Genomic DNA, 12500 nt, shown 5'->3' with positions numbered 1-12500 from the left:
GGCTCTATATAATAAGTATCCATATCAGTCAGTCAGTCAGTCATTCTGACCATTCGGCCATCGCAGCCATCAGCTGTGCACATCAGGTTTTCAGGGCACAGGGTGGGAGTGGGGGTCACTTTTTCAAATTTTTATTAATCTATTTTTATTTGTCAGAGACCGTACACATGATTAAAGCTGTACGGATTTTCTGTTTGTCCCAAAACTAGTGTCACACACACACACACACACACACACACACACACGCACGCACGCACGCACACACACACACACGCACGCACGCACGCACACACACACACACACACACACACACACACACACACACTTGGGAACCATCTAGGTCAGTAATCTTTGACCACCGAAGGTAAACCTTCGATGCTTAACAACGGCAGCAGTTTCTGCCTGATAACCGTTAACGGTTGCTGACATCATAATTATCATATCAACTCTCTCAGCACTTCGATAACATCTTTCAGGTCATTGTCAGTGTCCCAGCCCGTGTAAAAACTTTACCCATCCTCCCCATCCAGTTTCACCACCCGGTTAAATTTTTACACATGAGTATAGCTATAATAATAATAATAATAATGGACATTTATATGGCGCGTTTCTCCAGAAATACTGCTCAAAGCGCTTTACATTTCGTACATACACGCACTCAGGCACGTACACACACACAAAAGCACGGATGCTCACCAGCACCCCGCCACACACACACATCAAACAGCCTCTCCACAACAAAACATGCTCCAAAAACCAAATCACACCAAGATAAGGACAAAAAACAACAACAACAAAAAACAAAACAAAACAACAACAACAAAAAAAAACAACAAAAACCCCAACAACAACTGCTGTTACTATTGTTGGAAGAGATGTGCTTTCAGAACAGACTTGAAAGATTTCATCGAGACAGAATGACGCACATTTTCTGCTAGTTTGTTCCACAATGACGGAGCCTGGAAAGAAAAAGACCTTTGACCATGTTGTTTCTTCTTTACAATAGGGGTTTTTAAAAGCCAAGTATCAAAAGCAGAACGAAGGTGACGAGTTGGAAAGTTCACTTCAAGGAGGTCAGAGAGGTAGCCAGGACCAGAGCTTGAGAGGGCAGAAAACGTCAGAGCAGAAAGCTGTATCCACTTATTTTTGAAACTGTTAGCCAGTGAAGAGAGTGGAAGAGAGGAGTAACATGTTCAAATCTGGAGGATCTGAAAATAAGTCGAGCAGCATTGTTCTGAACTCTTTGAAGTTTATCCAGTGAAGTTTTTGGAATGCCGCCAAGAACAAAATTGCAGTAATCAATCCTAGACATAACAAAGGCACAGACTAACGTTTTGGCTGCTTCCATAGACAGGTAATGGCGAACAGAACTAATTCTGCAAATGTTTGAAATGTGTTGCTGAAATGACAGACTGTGGTCAAGACTGACACCGAGGCTCCGCACTGATTGGGAAACAGGAATGACGGTGTTGTTTACCAGAAGAGAATGAGGGAGAGACGGGTGGTTCATAAATTTCTTGGGGCAAGCAAGCAACAGTTCAGTCTTTTCATTATTTAGCTGTAGTTTGTTGGAGGTCACCCAAGACTTCAAATCTGTTATACACTTTTGCATGTGTGTCATCAGTTTGTCAGTTTCAGCAATAGAAGCCGACAGGTAGAGTTGAGTGTCGTCAGCGAAGCTCTTGTGCAACAGACAGTGACTGTTCATAACATCAGACTGTGGGGTAGCATACAGAACAAACAGAATAGGGCCAAGGACTGATCCCTGTGGGACACCAAATGATAACGGAGTTTCGTTAGAATAATTGCCATTTACAGACAGTCTGGGTTCGATTCATTAAGTAGGACTGAAACCAGGAAAGAGCAAGATCGTGAATGCCAAAAGAATGATACGTCTTTCAATGAGAAGTGTATGATCAATTGTATCAAATGCTGCAGCAAGATCTGAAAGAGCAAGAGCTGAAATTTTGTCTTCGTCAAAACCACAGAGAATGTCATTTACAATCTTCAACAGTGCTGTTTCGGCATTATGGCCTTCTTGATAAGCAGACTGATGGTGGTCGAAAAGATCGTTCTGCTTTAGGTGCTTAAGAAACCGGGAGAGGATGACTTTTTTTTCTAAAATTTTGGAAAGGAAGGACACATTTGAGACAGGTCTGTAATTTTTCAGATTGTTCTGATCTAAGGAGGGCTTCTTTATGAGTGGACGCACAACAGCGTGTCTGAAAACAGACGGAAAGCAAGCAGACAGAAGTGAATCATTAACAACATGAGTGATGCACGGAAGCAGGACATTAAGACAATCAAGGAAAACAACTGAGGGGACGGGGTCCATTTCACAGGACCTTTGCGCTGTATTTAAGCAGATTTTCCTTGCAGTTTGTTCATCAGCCGGTTCAAACCAGAGGAGACCAGGACCTTTGTACACACGATCAGCTGTTGGTGTAACCTGGGGAACAACAGAGTCAAAATTATGGCGTATCATCGTTATCTTATTGGTAAAAAAAAAATCTGCAAATTTCTGCGAGAGTTCCTGGCTGGTGTCGATTGTTGGAAAGCGTGTTGTTCTTGTTTTGCCAAGAACAGTGTTTGTGATGTTGAGTAGTTGTTTGCTTGTTGTGCTTGCCAGAATTGTTGCTGAGTAAAAAGTTCTCTTGGCACGATCAGCGATGTCAGTGGCACGGTTTCTGGCAGCCTGAAAAATCTGCCAGTGGACTGTAAGGCCAGAGGCACGCCACGCCCTCTCAGCACGCCTTCTTTCCTGCTTGACTTCATGATGCTCAGGTCCCACACTCTTGTACCTTCGTTAAAAGGAGTTGTCAGAGTTTTGACTTTCATCTCTCTTTGATTCAGAGTTATGCAAGCGTGTGGGAGTCGTGGGTAAAAAGGGGTTTGAACTGTTTCCGCAAAAGAATCGGCGTCGTATGGAATCTTTTCTTTTTCTTTCTTTCTTTCTTTCTTCTTCTTTTTTCTTCGGTAGGGACGACAACTTACCGATTGACACAACTCGGATCAGCGACGATTTATCGACTGACAATTTTGTAACTCCTTGAGTGCGACAGCTCGTCGAATGAGTATTTCGGCTAACTCACTGGCTGACTGTTGAAATGATTGATAGGTTGAATGATTGATCATTCGAGAAGAAAGGAATGATTTCGATGGGAAAGAAATGTCAATCTGTGTATCACTTTCTGGGTTGAAACAAAGGAACGAAGAAAGAAAGTAACAACGGATGGGAGAGTGAGTGAATGCGAGAGATAGAAACACACACACACACACACACACACACACACACACACACACAGATATATATATATATATATATATAGAGAGAGAGAGAGAGAGACAGACAGACAGACAGACAGACAGAGACGGAGAGGGGGGGAGCAATATAGACAGAGGTGGAAGATAGAGAGAGGGGGGCAGAGAAAGAGAAGGAGAGACAGACAGACAGACAGACAGACAGACAGACAGACTGACAGGCAGACAGACAGATATATATCTGAAAACAAGAAAACCCAAATCGAAATAAAACTGGAGAAAAAATAAAACATCCGGGGGGTACAAACGAGAAAAGAGGTGCGGGAAGGGGTTACTCATACGAATACACCGCCAGCGGGCGAACAGCAAAAGTCCCTGTCACCCACAAACCCTGTTGATACCAACGGCACGCACATTCTATCATCTCCGTCTTCCTTGGCTGGTGGGGAGAGAGACAGGGAGAGAGACAGGGAGACAGAGACAGGGAGAGAGACAGGGAGACAGAGACAGTGTGAAGCATCAGCATCAGCATTCTCCACATCGTTGCGATCACAGCTGGCTGCCACTGTCTTTCCATTTCTCAGGCTTTCCATTCCAAGTGTGAGTTTGTGCTAATGTATTATTTCATATCTGTGTGTCTGTGCGTCTGTGTGTGATTTAGTTTCTCCCCTGAAGTGACCTCCACATCGTTGCGATCACAGCTGGCTGCCACTGTCTTTCCATTTCTCAGGCTTTCCATTCCAAGTGTGAGTTTGTGCTAATGTATTATTTCATATCTGTGTGTCTGTGCGTCTGTGTGTGATTTAGTTTCTCCCCTGAAGCGAGCTCCCTGCTTGAGGAAGCTGGGCTGGATGAGGACGAGACTGACACATATCACCTCCTGAAAAAACGAAGGTAATAGTGAGAATGATAATAACAAAAATATGATAACCATGATGATGATAATGATGACGATAAAAGTAATGATGATGATGATGATGATATGGGGAAGAAAAAGAAGAAGAAGAAAGTGACGACGAAGACGACAGCGACGATGATGATGGTGATGAAGATGAAGATGATGGAGATGATGAAGGAGATGGTGATAATTACGATGATGATGATGATGACGACGGCGACGACGACGATGGGCACGGTGATGATAACAATAACAATACTGTTGCTGCTACTGCTGCTATTACTACCGCTGTTACTACTCCTACTACTACTGATAATGCTAATGACAAGACTTTGACCAGAATATTGACAGTACATATTGTATTGTATGTATTGTATTGTATAACTCCTTTTTTGCCACAACATTTCTCTGTGGGAAATTCTGGCTGCTCTCCCCATGGAGAGTGCGTCGCTACACTGAGAGCGCTACCCATTTTCTTGTCTTTTTTCTGCCTGCAATTTTATTTGTTTTCCTGGGGAAGTGGATTTTTCAACAGAATTTTGCCAGGGACAACCTTTTTGTTGCCGTGGGTTCTTTTACGTGCGATAAGTGCATGTTGTACACGTGACCTAGGTTTATCGTCTCATCCGAACGACTAGTGTCCAGACCACCACTCAAAGTCGAGTGGAAAGGGAGAAAATACTGGCGACTATGGGATTCGAACCAGTGCGTTCAGATTCTCTCTTTTGGCGGACGCATTACATCTAGGCCACACTCCTATTTGCAGACGAAGGTATTCTTTATAATTGTATGAATTTATATAATGTGCGTTGATTCCGTTTCTTTGACGGTTATGTTGTTGGCTTAGAAAAAAGAGATAGGTGGGGAGACGTGAGCAGCAGTGGTGGGCGGGGGGAGGGGGGGGAGTGGAGGGGTGGAGGGGGGAATAATGCGCGTGACGGAGAATCACCCATACCTTGTTAAGGATGACAGTTGATTCTCTGTTTTAACACACATACACACACACGCGCGCGCGCGCGCGCGCACGATACAAGCAGTACAAAATGGAAGTGACCGAGAATCTCTGTTGAGACTTGATGGTGTACTATGTAATACTTTGTCAGTTATCAAAATGCTACTTTTTTCTCTTCGTAACAAAACGGCCAGGATGGGATCAGTATCAATAAACATTTCAATATAAAGAGTTCTGTCTGAGTATTTCTGTGCCAGAACCTTTGCAAGATTAGGAAAAAAAGATAGAAAGGATTTTATTGTTTCACAAATCCCACCATGGTCCTTGAAACAACAAGAAAACGGAAATTGACAAATGCTGTACCCCTCCAATCATTTTCCAGCGATATAAAAAAAATCTTAACTTAAACATTAGGGAAGTAGAGGGTGGTATTGTTAAACAACAACAACAACCAAACAACTCCAAATTATTCATTTTGAAAACAAAAGGCAAAGCCTTCATGGCTGGCGTGATTCGTGCTGAACAAGCAAACGGAACTTACCTGGATTGGGGATGACAGGGTTTCTAGTTCGGACACGTCATGACCCAAATCACATTTTTGCTCATCGCTTTCTAGAAACTACATGAAACCCTGAATTGTTTGCTGGAAACGAAACAATGGTGTCCTATGCAGCCATTACATCCATCAGCAGTTCAATGTTTCGTGATCATGATCATATTATAGATCTGTCACGTTCGTTTTCATCATCATCACCACTTTTCGATTCAGACAAATCGTAATGAAATGGCCAAGCATCAAACGTTAATCACTCCGGACAAGTTCAGGTCTTTCATAAAAATTGTGGCGGATCGCGTTCGTTGTGTTTCCGAACATTCATGTGGCCGTCTTCTTCCTGACTGAAATCAGTTTAAAGTCACTGATTGTCATATCCAAGTGTCTTCAAACTTCTCTTACTTCTTTATCTTCGGCACGAACGCAAAAAAAGAAAAAAAAGGCCATTAGTTGTTGAAATCTGTGCAAATGTACGTTAAAAAATCACGATTTTTCTCTCCTTTTTTAATTATTTCATTTTATCTTATTTTTTAACGATCAAATTTATCTATTTCGAGAAGAGAAGAACCTGATGATTTTCGCGATAAGACTTAAATCAGACGTGCATGATTATTGGCAGCGAAGTCCCAAACGTCTTTTTAGTCATTTCGTGCATGCGTGTACATGCATGTGGGACTGTTGATTTTGATCGTCGTTCGTAGACATTGTTCGGTACGTAAATGAGGCCTTTTCACAGATCAGTCTCAGAATAAAAAATTAGCGGCCTGTTTCGCCACCTTTCAAGACTGTATTCTCCTCGCAAACATAAGTGCGATGTGGCGCGTGCTCATGATCAATATTCATGAAAGGGACTATGCTGCAGTGTGTTCCGACTTCTGAACACTTGGCCGAATGCAGATTGTGTGAGACCTTCACAGTCAGTGTAAGACACAACAGCTTTCCTGTGCCGTTAGGCGTATTTCGAAATTTTATGCTGTAGAGAAGTGGGACCCGTCACAAAAAACAAAGCAAAACAACAACGACAAAAAACAAACAAACAAAACAATACAAAAAAACCCACAAAAACAAACATATCCAACAAACAAACAACCCCCCAAAACAACAACAACACAACAACAAAAAACCAAAACAACAAGGAACCGTTGTATATTCTGATTGTCGTCCTATTTTTTGACAGAGTGACAATGTGTGCTCCAATATAACTTCCGTACTAAGCAAAAGAAGTGTCTAATTTAAACCAACTGATAAACATGACTGCTATAAATTCGTGTGTCAGTGTGTCAGATGAAAGCGCAAATGAAACAGAAACCTGACTTTACAAACATTTTTGGATACTTTCTAATTGTGTATGCCCTTCTCAGATGTATAATGTCAGTATAATTAGAATGTATGAAAAGAACTGATTTTTCCCCCTATTTCAAGGTCAAATTTGGTGTTAACAATGTTTTTCCAGAAACTAATAATTTGTTAATCACACACACACACACACACACACACACACACACACATACACACACACACACATACACACACACACGCGCGCGCGCGCGCGCGTTGTCAGAGTTTTGACTTTCATCTCACACACACACACACACGCACACGCACACACACACACACACACACAAACAAACAAACAACCCCCCCCCCCCAAACCACACAACCGAAACACCGTGTTTAAATACATACATATATTATCGTTTTTTTCTTCTTTGAAGAACTCTGCCCGTTGTTTTATTTACGATTTATGTCTGAAAGAAAATAGTAATTGAATCAAAAGAAGAAAAGAAATCTGTCTCCACGATTTATTATAAACTGTTTTGTTTTTTGTTTTTTTAATGTTTGGAGCATGAACTGACGAATCTGCCTACTGTGAAGAGCTTGATTACAGTCAAGTAAACCTTCAGAAAGTGTCATGCTCATAATTTTCAGGACAACGAGTGGTAAGTTTACAAATAAGTACAGTTTTTAAAGTAGACTTTTATTCCGTAGTCATTATAGCTGCTGTAACACCCTCCACTTCACCTCATCCCCTATCCACAGCTCACTGACATCATTTACTGGAGAAGACTGAACATTGGACAGAGACAAAGCCACAGGCAAACAAAGGTCATTGTCTTCAAATTAGCAAGCTGTGGACTTTCAACCGCAACAATGAACTAATCATGATTCGACACCTCCCGCCACACTCACCCCCATCTTCAATTCTTTTCAGCACCTCCGTACTGTCAACAGCGTGTTCCAGGCGTCATCACCATCACATGACAAACAACAAACCGGTCAGTTAACCTTCATTCAACAAACTGCTTCCTTCGCCAACAACAGCAACAAAAACACCCTCAACAACGACGATAACGACAACAATAACAACAATAACAACAACGCCCTCAACAACAGTAACACCAGAACCTCCCCAACACTCAATACTTTCACCATGATGGCAACCATCTCCGCCATGTTGCCCAAACGCCTCGCACGCTTCGGCCTGGTCACGTTCCTCCTCGTTACCGTGGCGATCGTCTACGTCACGCTGTTCAAACACCCTCCCCCCGACCAGGTCCTCAAAATGAACAGCGGGGGAGCAGGGGGGAAATCCTTCAGCATGCGAGGGTTCGAAACTTTCGGGAAATCCCACCACGACACTGGAGTGATGAAGCGAAGCGAAGACGACGAGGAAAGAGGAGGAGGAGGAAAAGAGGAAGACGACGGAAATAGCGAGGAGAGGGAAAAGGAGAGGAATTTTTTTGACACTTTAGAGGACGACGACGACGAAAACGAAGATGGAAAAGATGATAGAAGCAGAAGTAGAAGTGGAGACACAGGAGACGAGGACCATGCTGGCAAGGAGAAAAGAACATCTACAGTGGAGAAAGAGAAAGCTCGAGACGAGGAAGCTGATGATCGTAAGGCTGATGATTACGGTGAGGGAAAGAAAGGCGTGACTGGTGGTGGTGGTGACATGAAAGGGAAAGCAGTCTGGGACAAATTCATCGCCGACAACCATCACACTGTCATCGGCATCGTGTTCGATAAGTGTGGTAAGCGAAACTGATGTACTAATCGATTGGTTTGCTTGCTTGTTTATTTGCTTGTTTGTTTGTTTGCTTGTTTGTTTACTGAGATATTATATATTCGTTCAATATATAAGTTAATTATGTAATTAAACAAAATCTAAGTTAATTATTTATTCACTTAATAAATTAATTAATGGTCAATGCGATTATGAATTAATCAAATAGATTATGAAACAATTCGATCATGGATTAATTAATTCATTTGATTATTGAATTCCTTACTCAAAGTTGATGGTTTTAGGATAATTGAAATGCTTTAATTATTCATTTTTAATTGATTGGTTGACATTTTCATGGGTCGTTTTAAGAGCATTAGTTACTTATTGATTTTAACCGATCGATTGGCTGGTTAATTAATTAATTAATCAATTAATCAATTAATTAATTAATGTAAAATTCTATGTGATGTACCACAGTTTGAATTGTGACAAAGAAGGGTTGTTGCTTTCATTGTTGTTGTTATCTTCTTTGATCTTGTTTTATTTGATGTGCTGTGTTGTTTAGTCAGAGTATGTTTCTTTCTTTTTGTTTTAGTTCGGTTTTTTGTCCAGCAAATGTCAGTCACACAAATTACTGTTTTGTTTAATAATTCAATTGTACATAATTATTATTGTGTTTATATATATATCGGCTACAGTGATTATAGATCGTGTGCGTGTGTGTGTGTGTGTGTGTGTGTGTGTGTGTGTGTGTGTGAATCTCTTTCTGTCGCTGTCCTTCTCTAATCTCTCTCTCTCTCTCTCTCTCTCTCTCTCTCTCTCTCTCTCTCTCTCTCTCACGCTCTCTTTCTCACTCCGCCTATCTCTCTGACTCCCCCTCTCTCTTCAACACCCCCTCTCTCTCTCCAGTTTCTGTCTCCTCTCCCTCTCTCGCTCTCTCACTCGCTCCCTCTCTCCCCGCTTTTCACCACCCTGCTATCTATATCTCTTTTCACTTACACCTAGCACGGTTTATCTTTCTCTCCATCCTATAAGCGAGATTGGTTGATGAGAGGAATAAAAAGAAATTATCATGTGTCAGCTTTGATAACACAACATGCATGTAGATTATTGACCCATGTACACAAAAGCCCTTGAGCTTGTTCACACTTACTTCAGCACACACACACACACACACACACACACACACACACACACACACACACACACACACACACACACACACGTAAAGACCCGTAAAAACAGTAGGCTAGATATTCTCAAAGTGTCCCCATTCCATAACATTTTCAAAGAATAGAATGGAGTAGAATAGAATAGAATACATCAGAACAGAACAGGACACAATGCAACCCAACCCAATATAGTACCGGACAAATAACACAGAAACAAACAAAAACAAAGAGATATAATTAGAAACATAAACAAGTTAGTTGATTAATGACTGAATGAGTAAACAAGCAAATATGTCAACAGATATATATATATATATATATATATATATATATATGTAAATAGATACATAGATAGATAGATAAACAACTAAATAGATAAATGGTTAGGTGGTTAAATGAATAGATAAATAAATGAATAAACAATAGATAAACAAACAAATAAATGAATAAATATACCTAGATCTGTCACGATTTTATGATGCTTTGGTCTTTGTGTCATTTATTGCACAGCAGTTTGTGATCTTTGCTCTTTATTGTTGTTGTTGTTGTTTTGTTGTTGTGTGTGTAAAGTTGTGTGTGCATGTTTGTAACGCTAAGTTAATTCAGATATGTTCAATACATTTCCTGTTATTAAATGAATAAATGAATGAATGGATAAATAAAGAATAGATAGATTAACGAAAGATGAATAGATAAATAAATAGATAAATGAATTAATGAATAGATAAATAAATAAATGAATAACCTGATCTGCCATATTTTCATGATGTCTGATTCCTTTGCTCTTTGTACAATTTACTGCAGTGTATGAGCTTTGCTCTTTGTACAATTTACTGCAGTGTATGAGCTTTGCTCTTTGTACAATTTACTGCAGTGTATGAGCTTTGCTCTTTGTACAATTTACTGCAGTGTATGAGCTTTGCTCTTTGTACAATTTACTGCAGTGTATGAACTTTGCTCTTTGTACAATTTACTGCAGTGTATGAGCTTTGCTCTTTGTACAATTTCACTGCAGTGTATGAGCTTTGCTCTTTGTACAATTTACTGCAGTGTATGAGCTTTGCTCTTTGTACAATTTACTGCAGTGTATGAGCTTTGCTCTTTGTACAATTTACTGCAGTGTACGAGCTTTGCATTTTTGCGAGTGAAGTCAAGATGCGTTTGTATGTTCATATTGCTAAATCAATGCAAATATTACGTTTTCTCTCATTCAATGAACACAGAAATGAATAAACTAACTAACTAACTAACAAACTAATCAACCCAGATGTCACAAAAACCTAAGCACCACTTCACAATAAGCAGATATGTTTTCATTAATTTTTTTTTGTTAAAAAAAATCGAGAGACGGCTCAAATCATGCAGGCTACATAATTAATTGATTGATTGATTAATTAATTGATTAATGGATTAATCACTTGATTAAGTGTTATCTGCTTTGACCGTGACACAGAGAACCCCACCGAGCAGCTGGGAACAGTAGTGCTGCTCCCTGACAAAGAGAACGGAGGAGTTATGTCCCGTACCTTCTACAACTTCACTCTGGGTATATGTGTGAACATTGCTGTCTCTCTCTCTCTCTCTCTCTCTCTCTCTCTCTGTGTGTGTCTCTGTGTGTGTGTGTGTGTGTGTGTGCTTCTTTTCTCTCTGCGTCTTTTAATTTAAAAAAAAAAAAAAAGCCTGTGTGTCTGTGTCTGTGCATCGTGTCTGTGTGTCTGACTTTTCTCCCTGTGTCTCTGTCTCTGTCATTTTTCTTTATATTTTCTCTTTCTGTCTTAGTTTTACCTTTTTCTAATTCATTCATTCGTTCGTTCATTAATTCATTCATTTATTCATTCCGTTCGTTCGTTCCTTCTTCTTCTTCTCGTCGTCGTCGTCGTTGTCGTCGTGGTCATCACCATCATTACCACCATCATCACCACCATCACAACCACACCCACCACCACATTCCTCATCATCTCCATTCTCCCTGCAGACCGGGTGATTGACGGCGAGGGGTGGACGTTCAACATCGACGTGAAGTACAACGGACAGGACCTGTACGACAACTGGTGGGAGGTGTGTGAGATGGAGGACGACCTTGACCTCAAGGACCGCACCTTCGTCTGCCCCGTCAAGCCCGGCAGACTGAGCCTGGTCAAGGACAAGCACATCCCCGGCTACATCCCCACGGTAAGGGCAGGGGGACGTCCCCAAGGGCAAAGCACCTCGCTAAGTATAAGCACTTTCTTAAAGAAAGTTAAATTCCCACGGTAAGGACAAACACATCCTACATTCCCACGGTAAGAACGGGGAACATTCCCAGAGACAAAGCACTCCCTGAGTATACGGGTGTTTTTATAAAGTATTTTGTTACATCCCCACGTTAAGGACAGGAACAGCCCCAGCTACATACCCACGGTGAGGACGGGTAACATCCCTAAGGACAAAGCACTTGCCTGAGTATAAGGGTGTTCTTATGAATTACATAGTTACAACCCCGCGGTAAGTTCAAGCACATCCCTAGCTACATCCCCACGGTAAGGACGGGGAAGTTCCCTAAGGACAAGCACTTCCCTAAGTATAAAGGAATTTTTTAATGATAAAAAAAAATTACACCCACACGGTAAGGACGGGTACACCCTTAAGGACAAGCACTTTGCTAAGTATAAGGG

At 41.1% G+C, this 12500-nt stretch overlaps 1 protein-coding gene across 2 annotated transcripts in view; it reads left to right on the top strand.

Annotated features, from left to right (window-relative positions):
• Nucleotides 1-3673: 3673 nt before the first annotated feature.
• LOC143300393 (uncharacterized) overlaps nt 3674-12500 on the top strand; it is a 9638-nt gene continuing 811 nt past the window's right edge. The window contains exons 1-5 of one of the 2 annotated variants that reach the window (XM_076614021.1): nt 3674-3861; nt 4069-4155; nt 7877-8699; nt 11300-11392; nt 11822-12018. In XM_076614021.1, the coding sequence (XP_076470136.1) occupies nt 8096-8699; nt 11300-11392; nt 11822-12018 (894 nt within the window). In that variant the 5' untranslated portion in view covers nt 3674-3861; nt 4069-4155; nt 7877-8095. Of the gene's footprint in view, nt 3862-3940; nt 4008-4068; nt 4156-7876; nt 8700-11299; nt 11393-11821; nt 12019-12500 lie in introns of those variants that run through there. The other variant, XM_076614020.1, reaches the window with a different exon arrangement.

Source organism: Babylonia areolata, chromosome 26, assembly GCF_041734735.1.
Source record: "Babylonia areolata isolate BAREFJ2019XMU chromosome 26, ASM4173473v1, whole genome shotgun sequence".
In the NCBI taxonomy this organism is placed as follows: domain Eukaryota; kingdom Metazoa; phylum Mollusca; class Gastropoda; order Neogastropoda; family Buccinidae; genus Babylonia; species Babylonia areolata.
Note: the sequence above shows the minus strand (reverse complement) of the source record. Positions and strands in the feature narration are given on the sequence as shown.